The 27901-nt window shown below is 34.1% G+C and overlaps 1 protein-coding gene across 1 annotated transcript; it reads left to right on the top strand.

The window, feature by feature from the left end:
• The first annotated feature begins 308 nt into the window (after positions 1–308).
• rbm26 (RNA binding motif protein 26) lies at positions 309–27338 on the top strand. Its single transcript, XM_088913104.1, has 22 exons — positions 309–732; positions 1326–1444; positions 1779–1915; positions 4691–4779; positions 6871–7094; positions 7405–7674; positions 8077–8316; positions 8478–8615; positions 14323–14463; positions 14929–15037; positions 16374–16533; positions 16963–17124; positions 17241–17372; positions 17832–17903; positions 18242–18364; positions 20748–20822; positions 21355–21519; positions 21837–21941; positions 22623–22826; positions 23987–24073; positions 25588–25701; positions 26854–27338. The coding sequence occupies exons 1-22, from the start codon at positions 674–676 to the stop codon at positions 26941–26943; spliced, it is 3015 nt and encodes a 1004-aa protein (XP_088769230.1). The 5' UTR covers positions 309–673; the 3' UTR covers positions 26944–27338.
• Positions 27339–27901: the final 563 nt, after the last annotated feature.

Raw genomic sequence — 27901 nt, 5'->3', positions numbered from 1 at the left:
TTATGCTCTGTATTATTGGTCTTTTTTAATGTGGTAAAACTACAGCCTATGTTTACAGCCAGATGCACCATGCTTTATCCAGCCATCGCCATGTGACGGATGAAAAGGGTACAATGCCTTGTCTAAACTTAATCATTAAAATTAAAAATAAGTATGGTAAGGTTTATTTGAAAGGCTTATTTTAAGAACAATGCAATGGTCATTTCATTAACTAAATAGAAATACGCCCTCATCCTCTTTTCTAAAGAAGTAATCTTTAATATTGGTGACGTAACAACACAGGCAAAAGGCGAGGGTGATCATCTCGCGATTTCTTGCCTTGCAATGATAGTAAACGGCCGCCATTTTCGTGGAGTAAGAGGTGAAGGAAACTGAAAAAAGTCTCGCTAACGTGAATTATTTTACCTTTATATAATTCAGTTTCTTACAAGAAGTAACCTCCAATTTATCCTATCTTAAGCAAACTGACGGAAAACAAATACAGTGTTCTAATCCGCCAAAACCACGATCCTGCTTTTCTATAGGTACCGTTGGGCCTTTTTGGGGGGTTTTCGGCATACATTGCAAGTTGCTGTTGGAAAAAAGCACATTTGTTTTCCTTGTTTAATCTTTTTTACCGCTCGGAAGGGGCTTTGCCCTGAAAGCGTTTTTGTAGAGCTGATCAGTTTCTAAAATGATCATAGAAAACCTTGATGCTCTGAAGTCTTGGCTTTCAAAGACCCTCGAACCTATGTAAGTAGCTGTTAACTTTTGTATTACTGAAAGAGTGTAGCGAGACTTTGTTTTTACATTGAAAGTAAAACTCGTGTTCATAATATATTTCTTAGATGCAGGGACTCCGATCTTTTTCTTGTCTATGCAGGTCGTCTAAGGATACTAAGTTAATTTGTTCTGTGCTGTTTACTTTAGAGACTAATCGATAGCTGCAGATATTAAATGTTTATGCATCTGACACCAGTAATTTAAGAAAATGTCTCGAATGCTGTATTTTAATATTTCGATTTACCATACACTTCTTCTTTCGTAAAACCACATATGTGGCTAAGGATTGGGAAACCCAAGCTCCTGAAGAGTTCATTTGTTTTACCTACACATGGTCTTTACACTAGGCTGTATGGCGAAGCCTCCACTCCGCTCTTCAAGGGTATTAGCTAATGTAACGTATGAATAAGAATAAATGTAGACACTAACAAAATAAACTCCAGCATTGTTTAGCATTATCACTTATTTGATTTTTTTTTACATTAAATGTTTAAATTAGTTTTCTGTGCAGTAGGTATGCATGTTGACTATTTTATCATCTGCTGCTGCGTTTTACTCTTCAGATGTGATGCTGATCCATCTGCCCTAGCTAAATATGTTGTTGCCTTAGTGAAAAAGGATAAAACGGAGAAAGAACTGAAAGCACTATGCATCGACCAGTTGGATGTATTTCTTCAAAAAGGTGGGTATGGTTCAAGATGCCACTGTAATGATTCTTAACTCAGCTTCAGTATATGAACATAATCTCAGTGATACAGAATTGAGGATTTGGTTTAAGGATTTATCAGAAATAAAATTTGTGTTTTATCCTGGAGTGTTTGTGGCCAAATGTAGCAAAAATGCTTAATTATACTGTAAAGACTATATCTAAAAACTCGTTTGCAACACAATGTGCTTATTTTATTAGATGTATGTAGATGTGTTTTATGCACCTTTTGGTTACATACTGTGTATGTGCCTTAAGTCTTAAGCTTTTCTGAGCTAAAATTGCTACTTTTGTCTTTCTGTATTTACAGAAACCCATACCTTTGTAGATAAACTTTTCGAAGCTGTGAATACAAAGAGTTATCTACCTCAATATGAGCAGCCATCGTCAACTGTACGAACAGAGGCTCATCAACGGCCAGAAAAAGATGACCTAAAAAAAGAAGAGGTGATTGAGATGTCGTTTATTCAGATAATTTGGTTGCTTTCATATGTCTATATATTGAAGACCAGTTTGGCTGTAGTTTATGACAAGTTACATTTTGTTTTACAAATACTGAAGAATAAAACTTGGTTTTAATGATTTATTGTAGTGTTACAGAACCTTTTTTTCATCTCCTGTTTACTGGAGATGCTCCGATAATCAAAAACAGCATTGTAATTCGCACTAGAACAAAGTTACTTAAACTAATTAATTTCTCAGCTGATTGTTCCCACCAATTTTACCAATTCCTGAGCACACCCCGAGAAAAACGAGTTTTGTTGTTACTTAGTGTCCAATGATGATATGCAGGAGCACTAAAATGGGAATATTTTTTGCACTCTGTACTTCTAATAGTATCTGAAAAAGCATGTATCTGCAAGATAGTTTTTTGTGGCAGTGTTGGTGTTGAGCAGTTTTTCAGTATTGTTGCATATGTGTATAAGAAGTGGAAGAGGGTTTCAATATCAACAGTTCTTTGTGAGATAAAACTACTTTTTATCTTAAAGTTCTAACTTCTTAATTAAATCCTATCAGGAATGTTAAAAGAAGGATATCCCTGTTTAGATATCTTTTAAGGATTTCAGAAACTCAGGGTTGATTTTTAACAATCTTTATACGATTGTAAAAGCATAAGCCACATTATTCAGTCCAAATTTTGGCAAGTATTGTAGAAGGAAAATTTGTGTGACTTAGATACACTGTTAACAGTACTATGTTGTTATAATGCATTATTTGGGATTTTTAAGCAAAGACATGAATATTGTGTTCAGTGTAATGTTATTTTTGTTCCAGAGCTGGCTAACGATGACAACAAGACACATCAATAGATTGTTTAATAGAAACCTCCTCTTTAAAGTTGAACCTGTGCTAGTCTTCAAATTGTATGTTTTTATAATGTTGTAAACTGTAAATGAAATAGGATCTAAGAACATTTTAAGTTATCATATAATCAAGAAACAGTCAATGTTTCTGTCTCTTCTACAAAATAATTGCAGTGCAGGTATGGAGATTCAATAATTACATATATTGTGCTTTGATTTAAAAGTGGTTTATTTATAAGTGGGTACATAACCTAATTCATCCACAGTAGATCAGGCAGAAGTGAGAAACTGCTTCAACCGTTGAATAAAAGTGGAACTTTGTGTATGAAAGATGTAAGCCTAGAATATACTTGAGCCAGGATACATCACAAAAACCCATGCTTTTAATAAAGTATATATCTTTATTAAACCAGAATAGTCAATTAACAAGAAATTCTCATTAGCAGTGATGACCTGACCATGCATTTCACACCATTGTTGCACAGAAGAGAAGTAATTAAAGAGTATCCAATACAAGTTATGTCATAATATAACAAGAAGTTGCACTATTAACATATGTGAGGATCAAGCAAAAAATATAACTGCAAAAAACACCCTCAGGTGCCTAGATAGTTTAATTTCACTCCAAAATTCTTTGTCATTAGCAGAAGGAAATTGAGATTAGTTGGGCTAAAAGTTGATAGTTTCTCTTGTAATGTCCTGTGCTTCCTCTTAAATTGTAGGATGGTACAGGGAACTGCAGTAAATTAAAATAGGCAAGTTTTTTTTTTATTTCAAGATCTACAAATTAATTTTTAGCAGTGAGGCATTTATCTAGTATATAGAGAGGTCCTGTCAAAGTTATAAAGAAAAAAAGAAGAAGAAGAAGAAAAATAAGAATGTTCACAGTGCTGAGTGTGAAAAAGGTCAACAGTGATAAAGCGTTAAGTAGAATGGTATAAAGCAGGGGTTCCAAAACCTTATAGTGGAGGCCCTCACACCCACTGTTTGTTTGTTCCAGTCAAGCTGCTACACAATTGAACACTTATGTGACTTACTAGAATGAATTTGAACTGTCTGAACATGTTGGAGGTTGCCTTTTAACTACTGGATTTCGTAGGTGAGATTCCACATTTTTCAGTAGAAGAAAACTTATATTCCAATCAAGCAACTTGTTAATTGAAGCCTTAATTCAAAATAAGTAGTTAACGTTGGCTGAAATGGAAACCAGTAGGTGTGTGGGCCTCCAGGTTTGAGATCCCTTAGTGTAAGGCATCAGGTTTCTCAAGAGCTGTTTTACAGACATTCTAAAGCCAGTAAATACATCTAATACATTGTCTTTAGCACTTTTTTTTTCTACCAGCTTGGGAGTCGATCTAACATGAAAATGTCTGTGTCAACCCTACAGCATAAACTTCGCAACCTGAAATTTTTGGAAAAAGCTGTCTTTTTTGTTTCTCACTCAGTCTTACCGTCTACTGCACGTTCTTTCATTTTTCAGACTTTGGATTTCTGCTGTGCTTCATTATGTTTACATGGAAAATCCAAGTCTGTTATATTAGTTATTTTATTTGGTAATGGAAATTAAGACCTTATCATATTATAACTTATTCTACACAGCGGCATTCTTATCTTTGGTCAGTGCCTACCACTACCAGGTTTTTTATGCTATTAAATCATATCATTTTGGTAGCACATTATATTGTTGAAGCAACCTTTACCATTGATGTTAGTTTTAAATCCCCATACTTAAATCTTCTTTTATGTGAACAAATCACTTAAACTTAAAGGTTGTAGCAAGTTCCAACAATTGCACAATAATTCTTGTCCGAGTCCAGAGTAACTGAAAAGAGCATTTATTGTCCATATTTTCTACTCACTTCTACTCATTTAGAAGTCCATGGATGGGAACTTGTAAGCATTCTTTTTTTTGTGACAGCTAAGCAAAGATGAAGAACGAGAAAAGAAATTCTCAAGAAGATTAAATCACAGCCCACAACAATCCAGCTCACGGTACAGAGACAACAGGTGAGAGCAGCTAATTGTGCTTATTCTGTTTTCACGTCAGTCTTTGTTAAATTAAGGACCAATCAGATGAAGATACTGAATCTTGCGCTTGCAGGTAAAGATGCAAACACAATACAAAACTATTAAAAGCCCTCTTAGTGTGATGATTGAGGAGGATGTGATGTTGGATAGACAAGTTAAAGGTTGTGTTTTGTAAACAAATTTAAATGTATCACAGTTAACCTTAAAATATGAATGAAAAACTAAGACACTAAACAGAAGGCTAATTAATAAAGTGAAGGCTGCTTAATTGTTCATTTTTTTAAAACTTAATTTAATATCTACCAATGTCCATTGACATTTGACCAGTTGTCATTGATCAGTCCCGATAAGAATCTGATTTTTTTTCTGTGGGAAATGTTTTTTTTGTAAATGTATATATTATTCAGGTTGCATGTAACCAGAATTTGTGGTAACACACATTTAGTATTAAGATAATCTATCTAATTCTACCTTTTACATGCATTCTACCTTTTTGTAACATGGACATCTTTGCCCATGGATTAATTTTAAAATTTGTCATACCTTCCTGTTATAAAGGTTCAGATCAAAATCAAACCTTCACAACAAAACTGCACAATGTAATTGCAAATGTGCTTCTTGATGTGAACCTGGTATACCGATTTACTGAGATTCAAAACACAGCCTTTATTAATACTATAAAAAAGATTTCAGGTCTGTCCTGAAGTATGGAAGTACTGTCGTTTGTTTGAGGACTTTTGCTATTGGTGTACATGATTGTTTCTACCCTTAAAAGTAGATGTTTAGTGATTTAGTGATGTGTAATTTATACAGAATCTCATAGTTGTGCTATATAGAATTATATATGGATACTTCATTGTCTACTGCTGTGGAAATTTGTCTTTGGGTTCTCCCACAGAAGCACAAAACACACAAGCAAAACATAAGTCGCATAAAATCATATTAAATCAAAACAGTATTGGATCCCTAAATAGTTGGACACATTAATAGGTACAGGGGGAAATAAGTTTACATACCTTCATTGAGTAGTTTTATTTCAGAGGGGACAAAGGACTTGTTCAGGTGGGTAGCTGCGTCAGCATGCGTATGCTGCAAAGGTGCTCACACCTGAAGAAGGCTCCATGGCCGAAATGTTGTTTTCTTTCTGCTTTTTTTCAGGATGGAATAAACCTATTACTTGTTCCTTTTTATAAATGTTTTTTGTTTTAATTTGGTATCCTGTACCGTTTTCTTTATGGGAGTATTATGAATATGAAGAATAGAGTGGGCTGCTGTGTCCTGATTATTTTTCCCGCCATTTTCACAATCCTGGACCGTTTGATTTTGCTTTTCAACCCCAGGTTTCCATACCAAATTGTCATGTTAAATGCCAGGATGCCCTGAACAAGGGTTTTATATGCCATCTCGAGGACATTTTGAAAAAAAAAACATTAAAGTTCTTGAGTCTTTGAATTTAAAAACAGCCTCTGCTTTGCTTTCTTAAAGATGTTGTCTATATTCTCAGTGTAACTCAGCCTCTGATCAGTATGTGTTCTCAGATATTTAAAACTCTCCACAATCTCTACAGACTTACCATTGAGTACTATTGACTGCAAAAATTGCCCTCCATCGGTTTCAGCATTGAATAGAAGCTCTTTAGTCTTAGTCACATTTATTTCCAATGCACTGGATTGGCACCAGCTTTCAAGGATACTGATGTTTTTCATTTATGTTTAATTACTTCCCGTTATAAAAAATTCTTTGAGAGGATTTCGGAGTATTTGTTGCAGGTGCATCTGTGTGGTTTCAAGGCAAAAATGTTTCTTATGGAAAAATGTCCAAATAAAAATTAGTTTCTGAATTGCCAGAACAACAAATTGCTTTTATTTTATTTTAAATGCAGTATTAACATATCAGCTTGTTCAAACATGTAACTCTGAGACTGCTTCACTTTTAAAAGCAGCACTCTACCCCTTAGTTTGCCTTATTGCTTAGCTGATTTTAATCATTCTACCTTTTTGTAACATGGATTTAAATTTTATTGGAAGTTGTATGTATCTTGAAGGTTTGGTGATTTTGTTTTCTACATAGAACCAGAGATGATCGTAAGAAAGATGATCGCTCACGCAAAAGGGATTATGACCGAAATCCTTCAAGGCGGGATTCATACAGGGATCGGTATACGCGGAGGCGAGGACGCAGTCGCAGCTACAGCAGGAGCCGCAGCCGGAGCTGGAGCAAGGATCGGCCCCGTGACAGAGACAGGGAGAGAAGTAGGACGAGATCTAGAAGCCAAAGCAGAACAAGAAGCAGAGGTAATTTTTCACTCTATTTAAATGGTCCATTTGGCATTTCATAGGTATCGATTTATTTTACTGAGGGAGTTATTGTAGTCTTGAAAGAGATTCATTTATGTTAATATTTGAACATTGATAGTCAGATATGCACTTATATTAAAATTGCAGATTTCTTTAAAGTTATACTTCGTGCACTATTCTATATAAAACACTTATAGCTTTGTTTTTATATTGTTGTGAATATTATAAATGCCCATTTAATATCTTGTTTTTTGAAAGTTGTTTATGATGGCCTCACTTTCTTTTTTTGTTGTTTTTTTATATGTAGAAAGAGACACTGGGAAATTGAAGTATGAGCATGACAGAACTGAAAGAACAGAGCCTTCAGAAAACAACTATACTCCTGGAACCTTAGTGTCAAATGTTTCTTCTAGCCATTTCCCTGTCCCAACACTAAGCAGTACCATTACTGTCATAGCGCCAACTCACCACGGCAACAGCACCACAGAAAGCTGGTCAGAGTTTCATGAAGATCAGCTGGATCATGGCTCATATGTAAGAGGACCTCCACAAAGAAAACGCTGTCGAGACTATGATGGTAAATTACAGTTTCATCAGATATGTTTATGAACTTTTTGAAAAACAATATTTAAAGTTGTATTTTAAAGGTCTTTTAAAACAAAACACAAGACGATACCCAATTAAAATGATTATTTTTGGTATGGCAAAATATCCATTTTCTTTACTGAAGAAATTCTAATTTATAAAAACAAAGCATGCAACTTCCAGTGAGCATTGCACCAAGTTACAGTAAACTTGCCAGATTTTTTTTTGTTGAACCTCATGGGCAAAAGAAGGTAATTTTGTGATCTTTGAAATTTTCAACAATAAAAAACATCCCAAGCACAACTCTTTTTTACTTGCCAGACATGAAGCTGTGGTTGTGCAGTAAAGAATGTAGAGTAAGTCTTCAGTCTTTCATGATTTTTTTTCTCTCCAGAAAAGGGTTTCTGCATGAGAGGCGATATGTGTCCTTTTGACCATGGCAGTGATCCAGTTGTTGTAGAAGATGTGAATCTGCCAGGCATTCTTCCCTTTCAAGGACAGCCCCCTCCTGTTGTTGAAGGTCCTCCCCCACCTGGCCTACCTCCTCCACCCCCACTCATGACACCACCTGTGAATTTGAGGCCACCAGTGCCCCCACCGGGTCCTTTACCTCCCAGTCTTCCACCTGTAACGGGTAAATATAAGCATTAATGGTATAAATCAAATGCTTTCCTATGCTTTAATTTTTAACGCTCATTCATTTTTTTCTTATTTTTGGATGTTCTTTTTGTACACTTACCAGTGAGTCTAATGTTTCCTTATATTCTGAGTTTAAAATTGTTTTCCAATCTTAAGGTCCTCCACCTCCTCTCCCACCTCTCCAGCCTTCTGGAATGGATGCCCCACCAAACTCCATGACAAGTTCAGTACCTACAATTGTCACATCGGGGATTCATCATCCTCCTCAGACTCAACCTCCACTTTTTACTTCAGGTAATACTGATATGAATAGATTAAAACAATGATTCCAACTCAGAAAGTCTAAAGTCAGAAATGCAGTTGTCTGCTGTGGAATGCAGTTGTCTGCTTCAATCGCTGGTGTCGCCCCCTTTGGCATAAACCTCTTCTTGTAGGCATTTCTTGTAATTGAACAAGTAATAGGTTTATTCCATGCTGAAAAAAAAGAAGAAAGAAAACAAAGTTTCAGCTGTGGAGCCTTCTTCAGGTGCTCACACTGCTCACACCTAAAGAAGGCTCCACAGCTGAAACGTTGTTTTCTTTCTTCTTTTTTTCAGCATGGAATAAACCTATTACTTGTTCCTTAGCAGCCTACGCATGCTGATGCAGCTACCCACCTGAATTTCTTGTAACTGTCTATCAGTCTCCTACATCAATTTGGAGGAATTTTTGTCCACTCTTCCTTACAGAACTCCTTCAACTGCGATGATTGAAGGTTTTCTTTCATGTACTGCCCGCTTCATGTTCCCCCACAGCATGGGGTTGAGATCTGGGCTTTGACTTGGCCTTTTGATAACCCTCCATTTCTTCTTTTTGAGCCATTCTTTTGTGGATTTGCTTGAGTTGTTTTGGGTCATTGTCTTGTAGCAAGGTCCACTTATGGTTCAGCTTTTTGAGAGATGGCCTCACTTCCTCCTCAAGTACAATGTGGAATTCATGGTTTACTCTATGATGGCAAGCTGCCCAGGCCCTGAGGCAGAAAACCATAATGCTTCCACCACCATGCCTTACAGTTGGTATAAGGTTCTTTTGGTCAAAGGTTGTTTTTGTTTTTCACCAAAGAGGATGTCTGGCATTGTGGCCAAACAGCTCTAACTTTGTTTCATCCATCCAGAGCACATTGTTCCAATAGTCCTGATCTTCACCTAGGTGTTGTCTGGCAAACTTCAGTCATGCATCTATATTCTTTTTTGAGAGCAGAGGCTTCTTCCTTCCTGACCTTGCCAATTGTGCAGAATCTTTCGGATGGTTGACTCATGCCCTTTGACATTAACTGAGGCAAGACTTGCCTTTAAACCCCATCTTGTTATCCTGGGGTTCTTGTAGACCTCCTGCAGCATCTTTCGGTCAGCTCTTGGGCTGAATTTGGTGGGATGACCTAGCCTGGATAGATTGTCAGTGGTTTGAAGTTTTCTCCATTTGTAGATTATCTTTTGGAAATTGGAGTGATTGACTACAAATTGCTGGAAATGGCTTTAAAACCCTTCCCAGACCATCAACAATGGCATCAACAATCTTTCTTCTGAGGGCCTCAGAGACCTCTTTTGATCTTGGCATGATGTAGTCACACACCTCAATTGCTAAGACAAAACCAGACCACAGCTTTCTGATGTTTATATAAGGCAGTGCCCTCCAAGTTACTCCCTAATGATGTTCTTATCATTTGCACCTGATTCTAATTTTAGGCATTTGATGCAATGATGAAGGTAGGAGTGTACTAACTTTTTCTGCATGAGGAAATTGCATTTCTGTTGATTTAAATTGTACAAATGAGTGCACAATGTGATTTTTCAATGTTATTTTCTAAAATTAGATCACCTTTATCTATCAGTATTGTTGAAATGATTATCAAATATCTTTTTGTCCAAAAATGTAAAAAGAAGACAAACCTTTTCATGGTTTTTCATTCTTACTTTTTCACACCATTGTATATATTGTCATTTCCACTTATTCATTGTGAACTGAAAGCCTATTAAGACCTCTTAAGTCAGAGTAGTCTTGAGGTAACACAAAGTGCCGTATGCTGTATTTATGGAATATGCTTTATCTTGGATGTTGTTAAACTATAAATGGTGGTATATAAAGAAAAAATGCAAAAATCACTCTGATACAATATTCAGATATTGGAACACTGGCTCTTTATGGCTAGGAATGTGAATGAATCATGAATAAGTATGTGATTTTTTTTGTTCCTGGCACACTGAGGTAGTGGAACAAAGGAAAAATGTCTTCAGATTTAAGAGATGATCAAATATTCATTTACACTTTACATGAAGCAGTAACCTGCAAATAAAACTCAAATACTGTAGAGGAAAAATTATCATGTTTCCTGTAAAAAATTAAAACTTTTAAAACTTAAAACATTGTTTTTCTTATGCAAAACAAAAAAGTAACTTTCTAATTAAGAATAAACATTTAATCCTATAAAAAGTCCATCAAAACACAAGTAATTGCTTAGGCTTTGTGGATACCTCAAAAAAGGAAAGTGGTATGCCTACAGGTATAGTATATGAGCAGAATCCTAGAATTGTTAAATTCTAGGATCACTCTTGAGTTCTCAGATTATCTGGCACATCTGTGTTAAACCAAGGAAAAGCCCAAGGATAGCCCACTCATTGTTCAGCTTCTTTGTTGGAGGATCAGAGAGAGAAGATGCAGAGTCTTCTTTATACTGTGCTGAGGTCTCTCCCTTTTACTGTGAAGTCCCCAAAAGGGTTTGGGGGTACTGCCACCCAAGAATTGTCTGATTCTTTCTAGGAGTTTCTTGACCTGTTTGGTCACTTGGTATCTGTCAAATATAATTTCCTCATAAGGGATCAGGTATAAGGCTTCAGTCAGACTGGCTCTAACATTCAGAGAGAGTAACTGGCTTTGCCTTTAGAATGAGTAATACTTATAAATGTAGTAACTTTTTTGATACTCCATAGCAGCCAAGAAAGCCAAGGATTCGACTGAGGAAAAAAAAACAGCAGGTCAATTGCATGCACCAGTGATAAAGGACTAGGTTAGGCCCTGGGATGTAGCTGTTTCCTCTTCTCTGATTATAGCAGTTAAGAACTGCTGAATTAAGGTTTGTGACCACATTGATGGCAGTACATATAATTACATATTCTATATAGTCACATATAAGGTGTTATGCCAGTTTTTATAGTTTAATACATAATAAACATGGAAGTTAAAAGTATTGTAAATAGAGTAAAGCAGTTTGACTTAGCTTTATGTTACTTTTCTATTTCTGTTTTGTCTGGTTATTGGACTTTTTATTGTTTATTCTATGGAGGTATTTTTTTTCTTAAGTTTTAAAATGGCAAACTCCAATTTGCTCATGACAAGATTGTTTAATTTAGGGCTTTCACATAGAGCAATAATTTTGAAATATAATAGTAAATTGCACTAATTTAAATTGCATTTAACGATTGCTAAAGTATTCAAAGCAGCATTGTAGACGTGAAGCAATATCAGGGTTGGTCAGTTCATACTGTCTGTTATGATCAGTCCTACAAAATGTACTGTTGTGCTTGGTCCAGCAGATGTTTTTCTTAGTTTTATTACAGCACATCATTATACTACTACTAAAAGACCAAATAAATTTGATAAATTTCCAGTGTAAATTAACCAAATTAAGGTTTATGGAGTTTTTTTTAGTAAAAATCAGAGATGAAATACTGATGAAAAGAAAAAGTGAATGTTTTTACAATAAATAGGAGATCCACCCCAATAGATCTAGTGTTAGCACTTATTTCACACCTTCCCATTATGGGTTTCTTTAATTGACGCATCCATAAACATAAACATCCTTCATTGAACAAGTGTTCATTCATCTGTTCATTATTCCTTAATAATCTGCTTTTCTTTTTAAATTCTAAAAATAAACCTTTATTTTAGATTCAGTTTCTAAATGTTTAAAGTGTGCATCAAAAGAAAATACTCACTGGTTCTAACAAAGATTATGGAGGAAAAGTCTTTCATAGTTAGTGCCTTTACAAACTGGTTTAAGAAGATAATAATGAATCTATATGTAATTACTTGGAATTGCCACTAGATGATGCTGTTTATGCTTTTGCTCTTTTTTGGGGGGTAAAGTTCCAGAAGTGGGAAGGGATTACTGAGGAAAGGAGAATGTTAAAGTAATAAACAGCTCACTTAATGATTGTTAATTGGACAAGCAATTTAAATTATTGTATGAAATGCAGTGAACTTTTGCAGTGGCAGAAAAAAAGTTTATCTTCTAGCAAAACAAGGGCTTGTGTTTCTTCACTTTAAACAGAAGTCCGTTTTGGAACAAAACCAAAAAAAATACAAGCCTTTCAGATTTCCGATGAGGGAAGTTTTGAGTGGGAAATAGACAACAGACACATTTTACAACTACCATCAGTAGCTTTTGTTTCTGCAACAATAATTTTTTTCTCTACAATGATTCACAAATGACTAGTAGTGTTGCTTCTAAAATAAGTTCTGAATACTCTTGGCAAGTGGAAGAAAACCATTTTTAAAAGAGGTGTGCTAAATGTTCTGTTATATGCTCCAGTATCAGTAAGATATAGTTTACACTTGGAATATTTATACATTATAGCTTTGAATTCTGCCCAAGATTTATACTACAACAATTTTGGCTTCTTTATTCCTCATCACAACATACCCCAATTTGTGTAAAAGTGATATTGCTCAGGAAAGTCTCTTTGCTACATGTCTACCAGATCTCATCATACAGTAAATTCTTTTGACTATGATTGTCTGCTTTAGGTAGTCTATAGCATACATGTACTGTTAAGCCTTGAGAATATTCATGAATTTAACCATATAGATTCCAAACTTCCTGTAGCCTTTTGCATCAGTTCTCTAATTGGTAGGTTATTTTTGGTTTGTAGTCTCACCCCTGCACCTTTTCTTTCTTCTTCTTTTCTTCCCATCTTTTACAAAAAATGTTAAAGGGCTACTGCAACGCTATTTTTATATTTCGGGCTTAGAAAGAATTGGTATTGATGAGTGCATTTCAAACCACAATGAAAGTAAAATGTACACAATAACATGTAAAATCTCCAATTCACCCTCTATCACTTTTGTATTGTAAACAAGCTAGCTTGTGAATTCTCTTTTAATCCAATAGAAATATGGAAATATATCGATTTTTAAATGGTTTTGCTGACAAATACTACTTGTTAACTTGCATGTAGATGATGTTGGAACTTTTCTGTCTGATGCACAACCTGTACTTATTCGCTCATTGCATTAGTCATTACAGTAACTAGTGAGTCGGAAGGACTGGCTTAAGTCACAAGTTCTCACAAACTCTGTCTTGCCCATGGTAAGACCAGCGGTTGCAACATGGCGACCATACAGCACTTGCACATAGTTCACGATTTTGTGCTTAATTTGGAACTAGTAAAATTTTGCAATACCTTAAATTAATTTACTTACTGAGATTTATTAACCAGTCTGAGAAATTGTGACTGCAGTTCCCCTGTAAGTGTTAAGATTTTTCCCCAAGTCATCCCCTAGCCATGCCTGTTATTTCTGTAATACCTTATTTCTTTGTTAATGCCATAAACTATGTAGGGTGTGAACACTTCTTATATGTAACTTCAGCCTACACTTTTCCTCGGTGGCATGTGTACAACCTCTCTAGGATGTGAGTTAGTCCCTGTAGCTCTATGGAATTTGTGTTGCTTTAGGGGTCAGCAAGGGATCCCAAGCTCTCAAGTCTTGGGCTTTTAGATAATTGAATCTAAGATTTTGTCCAGCTCCTACTTAAGAAAGAGCCCAGAATCCCAATCTCAACCATCTGAATGGAAAGCATGTTCCATAGATCTGTTTTCTATCATAAAATAATTATCTTACTACTTTATAATTGTCAGATCCAATATTTTAAGCAAGGGTCTTCAAATGAGTGTTTCTCACAATAAAGATGTTGTCTAATCAGGTACTCCTACATTATTGTGTATACATTTTTTTTTATTTGCAGAAACATATGAAACTGATGTATATAATCCTGAAGCACCAAGCATAACCAGCACTTCAAGACCCGTTTATAGACACAGAGTTCATGCCCAAAGACCAAACTTAATAGGCCTAACACTGGGTGAAGTGGATCTTCCACATCGAGGTATGAAGAACATTTTTGTGCAAACCTCTTAGTTTCTAAGATAGTGTATGTAAGGGCAGCACTTGCTTGTTATTATGATACTTCTGTGAATCAGTATTGTTGATTGAAAATTAAAAAAACCTGGTCTTCTACATAACTGGACATAATGCATATAATGTATGTAAAGATGATGTGATGGTGGGGTGAGGGGTGTTCCAGTAAACCTAGAGTGGAAGATGAATGCACCAACCTGGCGGTACCTGGGTTAAGTGTTAACTAGATTTTTTTTTAAGTTTAATAATTTATCTTTTTTATCTCATTTGTATCCTTAAATTGGAATATGTTTCGCCTTGATGCCCAACAGAACTGCCTTGCTGTTTGTGTCCCATGCTTTTCATTTCCAGCAATATTTCTTACCCTTTCTAACCTTAACTTTGTCAAGTCATTATTAAAATGTTTGAGTTACAATTTTAAAACCTTTTACAGAAAAACCTAACAGTAACAACATGAGAATTGTTGTTGAATCAGAGTCCAGAAAAAGAACATCAGCTTCATTAGATGGTGGCATTCCTCCAAAGAAACCTTGGTTTGACAAGTAAGATAAGCACAAATATTGCAATTTAAATGTTAACATGCAGGTTTTGCAAACTGTTCTTAGGACATTTGAAATTCAATTTAGAAAATGTATCTTAGCAGCTCTGTTTTTGCTTAAAAAATGTAAATTGTCAGTTTTGTCCTTTTAGGAATTACCTTTTGTGAGTATTTTTTTCTGAATTCTAATGCTATAATTAAAAACGTTGTACTACAGTATACATTCAGTTTAAAGCACTAGTAGAGGGGGAGGGAGTTGGTGCAGTGGTTAGCATTGCTGCCTCAGTGCTGAGGCCCTGGGTTAATTCCTGGGTTGCTATCTGCATTGAGTTCATATGTTATCCTCGTGTTCTATAGTATCTTTTGACCTAACATTGATATTCCTTAGTTTAAACTTACGTAGTTATGTACTTCTGTATTTATTTTTAACTTGTTTCATTATATGTGCATTTACAATACTTTTTTACACATTGCTGTCATTTTAGTACATTTTTTATTTTTTAAATGTTCTGAAACATAAGAAACACACCCATCGTAACAAATTGCCTATTGCAAAATGTTGCAATATGTGTATGTATTTCTGAATTTACAGACAAAATTCTCTTTTAGCAGGGTTTGTCCATTAAATCCATCGTCGTTAACCTAAGTTTACTGTATCTTAATGTTGTTGTGGTACACAATTCAAAAGTAGATAAACTTTTCAGAGCAATGTGTATGATTAAAATTGTTCAGAACAAATTATGCCAATTTAATAAACTAGTCTTTCAGTATATCTAGCTATTAATTTAATTGTGTATTTTTTTTTGTCCTTTAACACTATATAAAATACGGATTATACACCAGAAAACTTCTTAGACTTGTAAGCAGTTACACTGTACCATAAGGTACAGTTGTAATTTTACAGTTACAGTTTAAAAAGATGGGGGCGATGAGTTTTACTTCATTATAACAATAAAAAAATGTGTAAAAATCTGATTTTGCAAAATGTTAAACTTATCAAAAATATAAAGATCTATATTTGGTTTATACTCTAGACAGTTAATTTTAGTGTGCCTTATTTTTTAAGACATACTGATGTTTTCAATATGTTCTTATTGGTAATAATGGGTTTATATTTAATAATATCTAATTGTGTCCCCATAGAAACCGAAAAAAAACAAAACTCCTAAAGTTTGATTGTACCTCATGGTATGTAGGGTCTGTGTATGCAAGCCTTATAATTAAACTATTTTTAAATGCTCATGCTTGCTATCACAGTATGCTTTAGATGTGGATTTTAAGTTAATTTTTATTTAGTAGTGTCCGAAAATGCATTAATACCAAATGTATTTTTTACTTAGGCAAAATTTCAATAAGTGTAATAACCAAGGATTTCAAAAGAAGATACCATTTGGGTCTGAAAATGCTAAGCTGGAAGTTAGAAAAATTCCCTTGGAGCTTAATAATATCAGCAAGCTTAATGAGCACTTCAGTAAATTTGGAACCATTGTTAACCTTCAGGTAAGAGTAATATTCTTCTACATAGGAAGGGCTTATTTGTATTCTAATTTATTTGAATATTGTAAAGGTGGCAAAGACTACAAAATCTGTATCATGTTTGAGAAAATTATGTATTTGTCTCAGATTAAATGGCAACAATTACTAGAGAGCTAGAATCTTAAACAGTTAAAAAATTTGTTTCAATGTATTGCACAGAATTCTGATGACCGTGTCTTATTTAGAATTTGTACTACTGGTAAATGTTTTATTTGAAAAATATTTAAATAACATGTTCCTTTTAATTTTTTTACAACTTTGCATTTGGAAAATCTGGCAACAGTGTGACAGTCAGATAACACAATTCATTTTACTCTTGAGGAGTGTGAAAATTGAGAGACATGGATTTTTTTTCCCTTTGGTTTACTATCAAATGTTATTACTGTGTTTTAGGTTGCTTATCAGAATGATCCAGAAGGTGCTTTAATACAGTTTTTAACACATGAAGAAGCCAAAAGAGCTATTTCAAGCACCGAAGCTGTGCTTAATAATCGCTTTATCAAAGTTTTCTGGCATCGAGAAGATGCTGCAGCAAAGACACAGCTTCCATCACAGGTACTTTATAATACTTTATGAAATAGTTTGGAACTGGAAAATCATTTAAGATATAAAAATGTATAACTTGAAATAAAGAAATACTAGGAAAATAGTTTCCCTTTTATTTTAAATAGGGACTTCAGTCCTCATCTCACCTACCTGCTGTGACAAACTTGAAGCAGTCTGTTAAAGATCGTCTGGGTCCTATACCAACAACTAACGCAGAGCCATCACAGACCCAAGATACTAGTACAGTTTCTTCTCAGGTGTGTAAAATGTATATATCCTAATATATAACTAATATCTTTATTTTGTCTCGGGGTTATTGGGAACTTGATTTCAGTAAATGGAACACTCTGTAACAACGGTATGAGACACGTTGTTATTTTTAACAATGCTAAGAGAAAGCACTTTCACTGGAGTTTTATAGAAGACTGTAGACAAATTGTAGACATAATGACATGAGCAGAATTCTTATTTATAACATGTATATCGATTAAGTAAGGTTAATGAGTTTCGGTGAGACACATCAAGGAGCTAGAAACTAGATTGCTGTTCAGAGTGGCCACAGAAAACTTTTTTCTTGCCCTGTTCAATATTTGTAATGCCTGGAGTAAGAAAAGTATAGAACTGCTTTAGCATCTACCTTTGTCAATGTTGCAAATGACAATTTTCTTCCCATATTACATTCAATCAAAATATTTGAATGTATAAATATTTTATAGAATGTCACAAAACTGTCAGTGAAAGAAAGATTGGGGTTTTCTTCAAAGCCAACATCCGTTACAACAGGAAAGGTAAGTAGCACATTTCAGATTCTTTTACTGTCAGACATTATATGGCATCTGCACCTTGTGTGTCATGCAATGCATTAGAGCTACTGACGTAAAGCTTAACCTGTTGCATTTCCATTGTACATTGTTACTGCACAGGGTATCTCTTAGTTGTCTATTTTCTGTAAAATATAGTGCTTAGTTATTAACATTTTTCTGAATGTTTGAAAAAAATGTCCTGATAAACTGAATTGTAGCACCTAAAGGCCAAAGCTTTCAGAAAAGAATCTCTGGAACAAGCAATTCTCTTATATAGTAATGTATCTGTATTAGGACAATCTGTAAACATTTAAATTTTGCAGGTGTTATCAACTTCTACTGGGCTTACAAAAACTGTTTACAACCCTGCTGCCCTAAAAGCTGCTCAGAAAACTTTGCCATTTGTGAATACCATCAGTACAGAGGAAGCTGTAAAGAAAAAACAGGTAAGATTCGGTTCTCTGCAGCGTTTAAGAGGTTACTAAAGATTTCATTGTCTTCAACCTAATGTACTTTTTCCATCATACAGTAGCATATATAAAATAATTGTAAAATTAGTATTTGGTTAACTGAAGGGAGAGTATATTTTGCTCAGTTTGTACAGAAATATATATTTTTTAGAATTCTGTATTAAAGCCTATTAAGAATGTAATTTTCCTTCCCAAATTTCCCACAGCCTTTGCAGGTATAGTAGCACAGTGAAGGCAGTTGTAATGCAATAGTGTTTATTTATCAATTGGTAAGGTAGCCTAGTCCTACATAATTAAAACTTTTTTAAATCATCTTGGGGACCTCTGTACTTATTTAACTTGGCACATTTCTTCATATCAAAAAATATTTGTTGTAAACACCTTTCCAACTGTTTAGCAGTAGTTTTTTTTCGTTATAAAATAGTTTAGTACAAAGTCCATAACAAACATGTGACGGTGTTTAACTCATAATTTACACTAAATATTTTAAAATACTTCAATTTAGTGGTCTCACTGCCACTTAGTTCTCAGATTTTGCTTCTTTGTTGGACAAAGGAATTGATGGACAGACTCTCAGAAGTGGGAGGGGGTTGGGGGGGGTTGTCTGCAAAAAGGACATCTGAATTGTGATCTTCATCCAATTCACTGGCCAAATAAATTTAATTTAAAATGCAGTAACAGATGGCTTTGGCAATTTCATAATTTTCATTGTTTAGTGAATGAAATAACTTGTGGTGGAACTTTGGAAATTAATCTAAGATGAATGCATCATATTATGTCAACTGTATAATGTCGATGAGACTTTTACCCAACCACACAAACACTTGACATTATCTGAGGATGTAAAATCAACAAGGAAAGGATTTTGACCTTACTGTGTGCAAATGCTGATGGGTTATACAGATTGACACTAGTAGTTGTCAGCAAGTCGTGGAGACTGAGGGTCGTCAAAGATATAATGAACGATTCCAATAGTGTTACCATTCCAGAAAAGCTTGATTTAGTTCTGATATTTTTTTTTCTCTGTAGTGTGTTTTGAGTTTGGAAAATCTCATTGGTAGTTTAATGGACAGCATAAGCTGTTGTAATACATTGTTATATCAAAATAACAGATTTAGCCAATTAAAAATACCTTGGTAAATATGTTCCTGAAGCAAGCACAGTGTAAATTTCTTCCTGAATTTTTAATGGCAAAACTCATTGTTGACTTGGTTGTTGAAATAGTATAGCAAAACAATAGCCTTTCAGTGGTAGATTTTGTTCAGGTCAACATTTTTAAATGCATATCCAAACTATTATAATTTATTTTGTATAAGCAAGTAATCATTGTGTATGCCAGTACAGTAATGCAGTTTTAGTTAATTTTGGTAAGGATGTTTTTTAGATTAAAACTTTTTCAGATTTTTCCAAGTCTGTGTCCAGTACTAGATTGATGATTATCAGTTGTCAGTGTTTGTTACTGGAAATTCTCAAGTCTGCATTATTCTTTACCATTAGGATTTTTAATATAGAAACTTTTACCACTGATTTGTAAGGTTTTTCATTTGTTTTGGGGTTTTGTGGTTTTCATATAAAAGAAGACTTTCTTGTGCATTACCTCTTTGCTTCTAATGCATATTCATAATATTGCTACAGTTCTACTTATAACTCTTTCAAATGTAGGTTTTCTTTCCTTTTCAATGTTTTAATTTATTTTTAATTTTAAGGTAGTGTCCAAATTCAGTTGATATTTTCACAGTTTGTTTTCTTGAGTTTGTTTTCTTGAAACATGAAAATACTTAAATGTACAGTGCCTTCAGAAAGTATTCAGACCCTTCCACTTTTTCCACACTTTGTGTTGTAGACTTATTTAATAACTGATTTTAATTGATTCTTTTATGCCATCAGTCGACACACAATACTCCATAATGACAAAGTGAAAACACGTTTTTAGGAATTTTTACAAATGTATTAAAAATACAAAAATGCACATAGTTTTTAATATTAAAGGCACTGTATATAGCCAGGCCAAAATAAATTCAGATTTTACCATGAATTATATAACGTTTGTCATGAATAGATGTACATATTACCAGCTGACTTGAATACGAAAAGTTTCTTTAGAAATACACAGTTATAGATATAAGTGTTGATTGGGATACTTTAACTTCTGAAGAAATCCCTTAAAGGCAATTCTATTCTGTAATATTGAGATCAGATAAAAAAAAGGTTGATATTTAAATGAAAAGAATGTTAGTATTGAGGCATATTTCCAGACGGTTTGCTTCAGGGCTTACGTAATTCACAAGTCAGCATTTCACATTGTCTTGTCAAACAAAAGATCTTGCTAATAAAACACTTTTAATAATTAATCTTACAGGAAGCTTTAAGGCTCCAGCAAGATGTTAGAAAGAAGAAGCAGGAAATACTGGAAAAAAACATTGAAACACAAAAGGTAAAAACGATGTGTTTTTCTGTAGTATTTACGGAATGTTTTTCATTGTTTTAAGTGCTTCAGTAGACTTGTTTAATCTTAACCAAAAGTAAACTAAAACGCTCTTTAGACTTTAAAAACGATTGTAGAATTAAGAAACATTGAATACTGTCCTTCCATTTGTGGTTTTCGTTGTTGTGACCATGACTTGCTATTTGCATGCTTCCAGAGATGTTAGAGTGAGATGCACCACTCATCTAGTTGGATGTGGTGACAGATGACAAATAAATATTAAGCTAAGGATGTCATAGGAAGTATCCCACATAATTCATTCTCTTCTAAATAGTACAGCATTTTGTTTCTGGACATCTAAGTCTCAAAACAATTGGCAATTCCAGATCGGGAATAACCAATTTACTTTGTTCTCCCAAACCTACCCTCCTAAGCAAAACTGAAGTGTAAAGTTTTGTGATAGAGACAGATGTAATTCTGAAAGTCTAATTTTTTGTGTTTTGAATGTACTTCATGAGTTTAATGCTTCATTTATTTGTAGATGTTAATATCAAAAATAGAGAAGAACAAATCCATGAAACCTGAAGACAAGGCTCAAATTATGGAGACATTGGCAACAATGACTAAAAATATAACTAAATTAAATGATGAAATAAAAGCAATTTCAAGTGGCGTTCCTCAGAAAACTTTAAAAACCAAGGCTCAGGTAGGTTGACATTTTTAACATAAATGTGCATCAGTGTACTAATGAAGGCCTCCAAGATGTTTGTTAATGTAAGATTTTTGCTGTAAATATCCATCTTGCTTTTACAGACATACTGACTTCATCTTGCATCTCCCATAAGTCTTCTGATTTTTAATTTTTATAATGCAGTTATAAAAATTACATTGTGACCCACTGCCACTCAATTTTTATAATACCTGTGAGGACATTTGGAGTGTTGTAAAACATATTGTATGTCTATATATATATAAAGACATGTCAAATGTTTGTGTTATGTATATTTAAAACAATCTCTTCAGACACAGAAGGAGCTCCTGGATACTGAACTGGATTTATATAAGAAAATGCAGGCTGGGGAAGATATTGCACCACTAAGAAAGAAATACACACAACTTCAGCTGGAGGTGATTTTTTTATTTTGTTTTTTGTTAATTGGAATGAAATATTGCAGTTTGACCTTTTAGGTATGAAAGGCCTGAAGGCAATATTTTTGTAATCCTTGGTGAAACCACAAGGTGGCACTGTTAATTTAAGGATACAGGATTTGTATTTTAGTATTGTACGTAAAATTAACAAAACCATTTATGGCATATTTGCTTTGTAAGATACGTTTATACATTAGCTCACTGTTGATGTGAATGCTCAGTACTTCATGAAATGTAAGTCAGTACTTTTAGATAAATTCATCCATAAGTATCCTGTTATGCATATAACCTGTAAATTTCGATGGAATTAAAAGTTGTGTGCATATTTATTAACTCTAAGCTCCCTTTAATGCTTATCTTATAGGCATTTTATACTTTTGAAAATGTGTTTTGAATGAATGAATATTCATTAATATTTTGTACATTCAATGAACTTTATAAGTCATGAAGAATTGATGGCCATTAAGTACATCGAAATGCATGTAACCTTTTTAACTGAAGCCAAACTTCACATTTTAATCTAAGTTACTGACTATGTAAAATACCTTTGCCATGGTCTGATCTGTGCTTAGTTGCAGTGTGTCCTGGTAAGATCTCTGCACAGTTTTAAGTTCAAGTCTGTTTTTGTTCCATTTGTCTTGGACATTTTTTGTACGTTAGGCTGCCAAAAGGGGGATTTTGTCTTCGGGGCGTGGAAGGGGGGTCCACTCCAGAGGACGTGGTGCCCTAAGGAGCCGTGGCAGAGGAATTCGTGGCAGGGGCAGAGGGGCACCAATTCATGCTGTAGTGGACCACCGACCAAGAGCTTTAGAGATTTCTGGTTTTACAGAATCTGACAGGGTAGACTTACTCCCACATTTTGCAGTAAGTAATTTGAAGCTTAAAATAAAAGCTTAAAACTATTACAGACATTTTGCAGTGTGTTGTATTTAAAAGTAATTCTGTAGCTTTTTGTGCTACAATGTTGTAGGTTCTTTTAAGGTTGAAGAAGCAATGTGGTGCATTTCATTTTTAATGATTAAAAATGCTAGTGTAAGAGTATTTGCTTTCATAGAGGCAGGATAACCAGATTGATTTGTTTTCTGTGGTTGATATGTTCTACTTGTATTTGTGTTTTTGAACAGTTACAAATCTTGAAATTTCAGTGTTTTTGCTTGTGTAAAACTATTCCTTTACTAAGAATACTGCAGATTTATGTTGCCTTGTTTTTCTTTAGGCAACATAAAATAAAAAAGTTAAAATGCCATATCAATAGTTTATAGCCTTAATGTAAAAAGTAGAATATACTTGCAAAAAAAATTGGGGTGAACAAAAATGTTTAATTCATTGTGAATTCTGAAGTACTGGAATTAGCCTTCTTAATCTGTTGGTTTAACACCTACAAATATATCTTGATCAGACTTTTGAGGTATTTGTTTTAAAGCCAAAAAAAAGTAATTCAGAAGAAACTTCTAATTCTCATGTCACAACTTGTCAAACATGAGCATTTTCTGATAGTTGGTCTGGAAAGCTAACTAGTGTTTATATGCTATTAACTATTTTCTTATAATGCTAGAATTTAGGGCATGTTTCTTAAATAGGTGACTGTTGACACACCACCATATGCATAATTTCTGTTTTGTTCCTTTATTTTTTAAAAGCACATTAAGATGTGCTTTCAAGTAAATATATGTAGCATTTTTAATAATTTTTGCAGTCTCTTCTGTCATAACTCGAAATTAGCTCTTGCATTCTGGTGCAGGATGCCAGCCTTGATGAGGATATTCCTGGTAGAATAGGGAAGTTAAAGGTAGGGCTGAATTGGTTTTATTTATTACAGGAAGTAGGAATGTACTTTTTAACATTAGCCTTTAGCTTATATATGGGTATTTTACAGGACTTTGTAACTCTTAAAAAAGGTAAGGTTTACATTTGTAACTTTCACCTCATTTGCATTAGCAATGAATGTTTTATGTAAAGTCCTCTTAATAAAACTAACATTTTATAGTGTTCAACGTTAAAACCTTATTTTACTTTTTTCAAAGCAATTTGGTGAGATTGAAGACTGTCAGATTGATGACTCATCTGTTAATGCTGTCATTACCTACAAGACAAGAGCAGAAGCAGAAATTGTAAGTACAATTTGAAATATAACTTTATTATTGTGGTTACTTAAGAATGTACCAGTGGACAAATTGAAAACACTGGGATAAATGAGTGGCACCAAGTATATTGAAATCACCGAATTACTCCCATTTATGGCTCATGCATTAAGGAAATAATGCTGGACAGGTCTAGTTGTATATAATTTCGGCTGCATCGCCAGATCTCTATTACTTTAAAAGAGGGATGATTAGAGTCTGTATAAAGAGAGGTTCAGTGGTCAAGATTACTCAATTTGCCAATGTTTCACAGGCAATAGTCTTTAAGGTAATGTCAGCATGGAACTTTGAGGGAAAGACATCAGGATTAAAGGACAACACCAGGCAAAGTCAAAGATATTGTTATATCTGTGTTATTTGGAAGTAGAAGGCATAAAAAATAAGTGTAGATCAGTTGACTGCAAATTTGGGTTGTGAGCAGCCAGTTTAAAGACAAATGGTGTGCCAAGAACTCACACAGAGTGGTATTCAACATTTGGGATGTAGTGCACAAACTCTTCAACACATTTGGCAATGTGTGTTTGTGAGTCCAGTGATGCAAAGTGCACAGGCCAAAACAGTCTTTACTAGCAATTTTACTAGCAAACATAAGAGCTTGTACTTTGCTAAACGACATTGAGACTTGGTTTGGAACCAGTTGTTTTGATCAAATTAGACAAAAATAACTCTTTGGCTGCACACGCTAACAGGGGTTTAGCATCAAAGGTAGTATGCTTAAGCAGAAAAGAACGTCATACCTTCTCTAAAATATGGTGATGGATTTTGATATGGGGCTGTTTAGCTTCCTCTGGTCCTAGGGCCCTTGTTAAGGTCATCAGCATAGTGAACTCAACCAAGTACCAAGACATTTCAGCCAAAAAGGTGGTTGTCTCTGCCAGTAGGCTTAAACTTCCAGCAAGGCTTTGACCCCAATTATACATCAGAATCAACAAAGAAATGGTTAATTGACTACCAAATCAAAATGTTGCAATGGCCATCTCTCCAAACTTGAGCCCTATTGAATACCTGTGGTTTGAGTTAAAGAGGGTAGTCCTTAAGTGCAAAGAAAAAGGATATCAAGGATCTGTTAAGGTTCTGCAGGGAGGAATGGTATAAGATCATTCCTAATGTGTTCTCCAATCTCTAAAAACAGTATCGAAAACAGCTGTTATCCCTGCAAGAGAAGGGTGCACAAAACACTGAAAACAAGGGTACCAGTAATTGTGATAATGTTTTTAAAATCTGTAATTTTGAGGAACGTGTAATTGATTCCATTGAATCAATACCTGTGTTTATTTCATACAGCCTGTTTTACTCATCTTTATCAAAGGCACCAATAACATTGTAGGTGACTGAAGGTGTAGTATCATAAAAGAGATAAAGTGGGAAGTAGTGTTTGCATGTCAAAGGAACAAAGAAGTTAATCTTCACAGTAAACCCTCTTACCCTCTGTATAGTTTAAGTGTATTCTTAAGGGAATCTTGAAGTTCTACTCTCTATTACAGGCTGCCATTCATGGAGCCAAGTTTAATAATCAGGATCTTAAACTGGCATGGCACAAACCTGCTGCTGTTCTTACAACTGCTGAACCTGAGGAAGTGGAACCTGATGAAGAGGAAGTGAGTAGATATTGATTTTTCATGATATTCACAATGTATTTCATGTAAAGGAAAAAAGGATTAGCCCAAAATTAGTGTTAAAGTTGTAAAGTTTTTACAACTCGTATTCAAACATTGATCTATTTGAGTGATTAAAATATTTTTTATGCTTTTGTTGCTGGTTTGCAACTGCTGTTGTCATTACTCAACAAAAAAGGAATGTCCACAACCTCCCTTTACATTTTTTCTTATCAAAAATTATCAAAATGTAAGACGTGTGCTTAATGTGCCAGATTTCACCACCAACTACCTCTAAATTTGAAATTATCCACCTTCTTGTCCTTATTTTGTCATAAATTTAACGTGTTTCCAATTTTAAAAATGCAAACCATTTTATCTTAACTCCTAGATAGAGAACTCCTATGAAATAAATTAACACTTTAAAATCTTAAAAATAGACTTGATACAAAATGGAATAAAATCGAATAACTGGATAAAGAAAAGCAGCTGGACTTGAGCTTCACGCTTTGCTGTGCTGTACATGCTTCCATTGTAGATGAAGAATTGAATGGGATTCACATCGGATAGATTTTGCTTTCAAATTGTATATGTTCAAAAATGAAAATTGTGGTGAAATTTTCAAAGGATATTAAAATGTGCTCCTATAATGTTGCTAGTTTAAAAAATACCAGATGGAGTTACTAGTTTCGACAAAACATCGGTTTCTTTTAACAAGAAATGTTTTCAACATGGTTCTATGAAAATTAAATGCGTTTTTGTCACTATGATTATCCCTGGGCTGCTGTATATATATATAGAATAGGCTAATAAAGTATACAAATTTTGAAACCCTAGGGACCCAACAACAGAGTGGAACTGTTTCAGAAATAGAGCAGATAGCATATGATTCTGGTATTTGAAATGACCATTTTAAAAGTTTTTAAATTACCTTGTTACTATGTTATTGACAGTGGTGACTTGAAAATGTTGAATGCACTTCACATAAGTGTTACACGTGTTGCAGTTCAGCATTGTCCCATTCAAAAGTGTTTTGTTATTCACAAATCCTTTGCATTGTTTTTGAGAACTTTTAGAATAAGTTAAGACTGAAAAATTCAACTTCACGAAATATGCTTGCTTTTTATGTTTAGCAGTATGCCTTATGTTTTTCAGTTTCAGGAGGAGTCCTTAGTAGATGATACATTGCTGCAAGATGATGATGAAGAGGATGATGACAATGAACCACGGTCTTGGCGAAGATGAATTAGTCATAGACACTCATCTACATCAGATGGCATTCTTGTTTTCTTTGAAATAGTTTTTAAAAGCTAGTAAAAGTTTGATTAGAAATTAACATTTAATACAATTTTGCAAAGAAAGTACTGCTAAGAGGTACATGTTTATTAGTTTTGTTTGAAACAGTTGTAAATAATGAGATGTAACTATGTATACTATGTATATTAGCCTTTTGGTTGTTGGTTTTGTGTACATATTTTATGTAAGGTTTTAATGAATATTATGACTGCTTTGCTTAAATCCTTTTTTGGCTTTATTATGTAAAAATAAAGAAATGGTCTGTAATACAATGCAAAAAAAATGAAAAAAGCAATAACAAAAAAAGAAAAAAGAATAAAAGACCATTTCAAAATCCCCACCCCCCATTCTCCTAAAAAGAGCAAAACTCCATTCTCCAACGTATTTGAATTTGACATCGTATTTATTAAGGTAAGGATTGTAAAGCATATCTTCGAGAATAAAACATGCATCATATAAGGACATGTTAAACATTGTCCATATCTGGATCAACTTTATTAGAACAAAAAACAGCATTCACAGACTTGTTGTTTTATGTAATGTTTATTCAAACTGAATTAACTTTTTATAGTAATAGGCATTTATGGTTATGTCTAAAGTATTTATTGGAAAGTAACTCATAAATAGTTTCCATAATGAAATCAATTGGAAGGTTAATAGTGTATGTGAATAAATATTTAGAACTAGTGCTAAACGCCTTTGGAACATTTTTTTTAATTTGTTACACTTTTTAGTAACAGTTTTAAATAGGGGTAGCAGTTTACCAGCATTAACTTCTGGAGTATAAAAGGTACACTTATTATTGATTGAAGTTCATATTTCCTTCTTTTATCTGTAGTAAAATTAAATCTTATTAATGTTTTGGTTTATAGGTCAGCAGTCTAGTTCTTTGGAAATGTTGGACGCT

Source organism: Atractosteus spatula, chromosome 4, assembly GCF_055471065.1.
Source record: "Atractosteus spatula isolate fAtrSpa1 chromosome 4, fAtrSpa1.hap1, whole genome shotgun sequence".
Classification (NCBI taxonomy): Eukaryota; Metazoa; Chordata; class Actinopteri; order Semionotiformes; family Lepisosteidae; genus Atractosteus; species Atractosteus spatula.
This window is presented reverse-complemented; position numbering and strand designations above follow the sequence as displayed.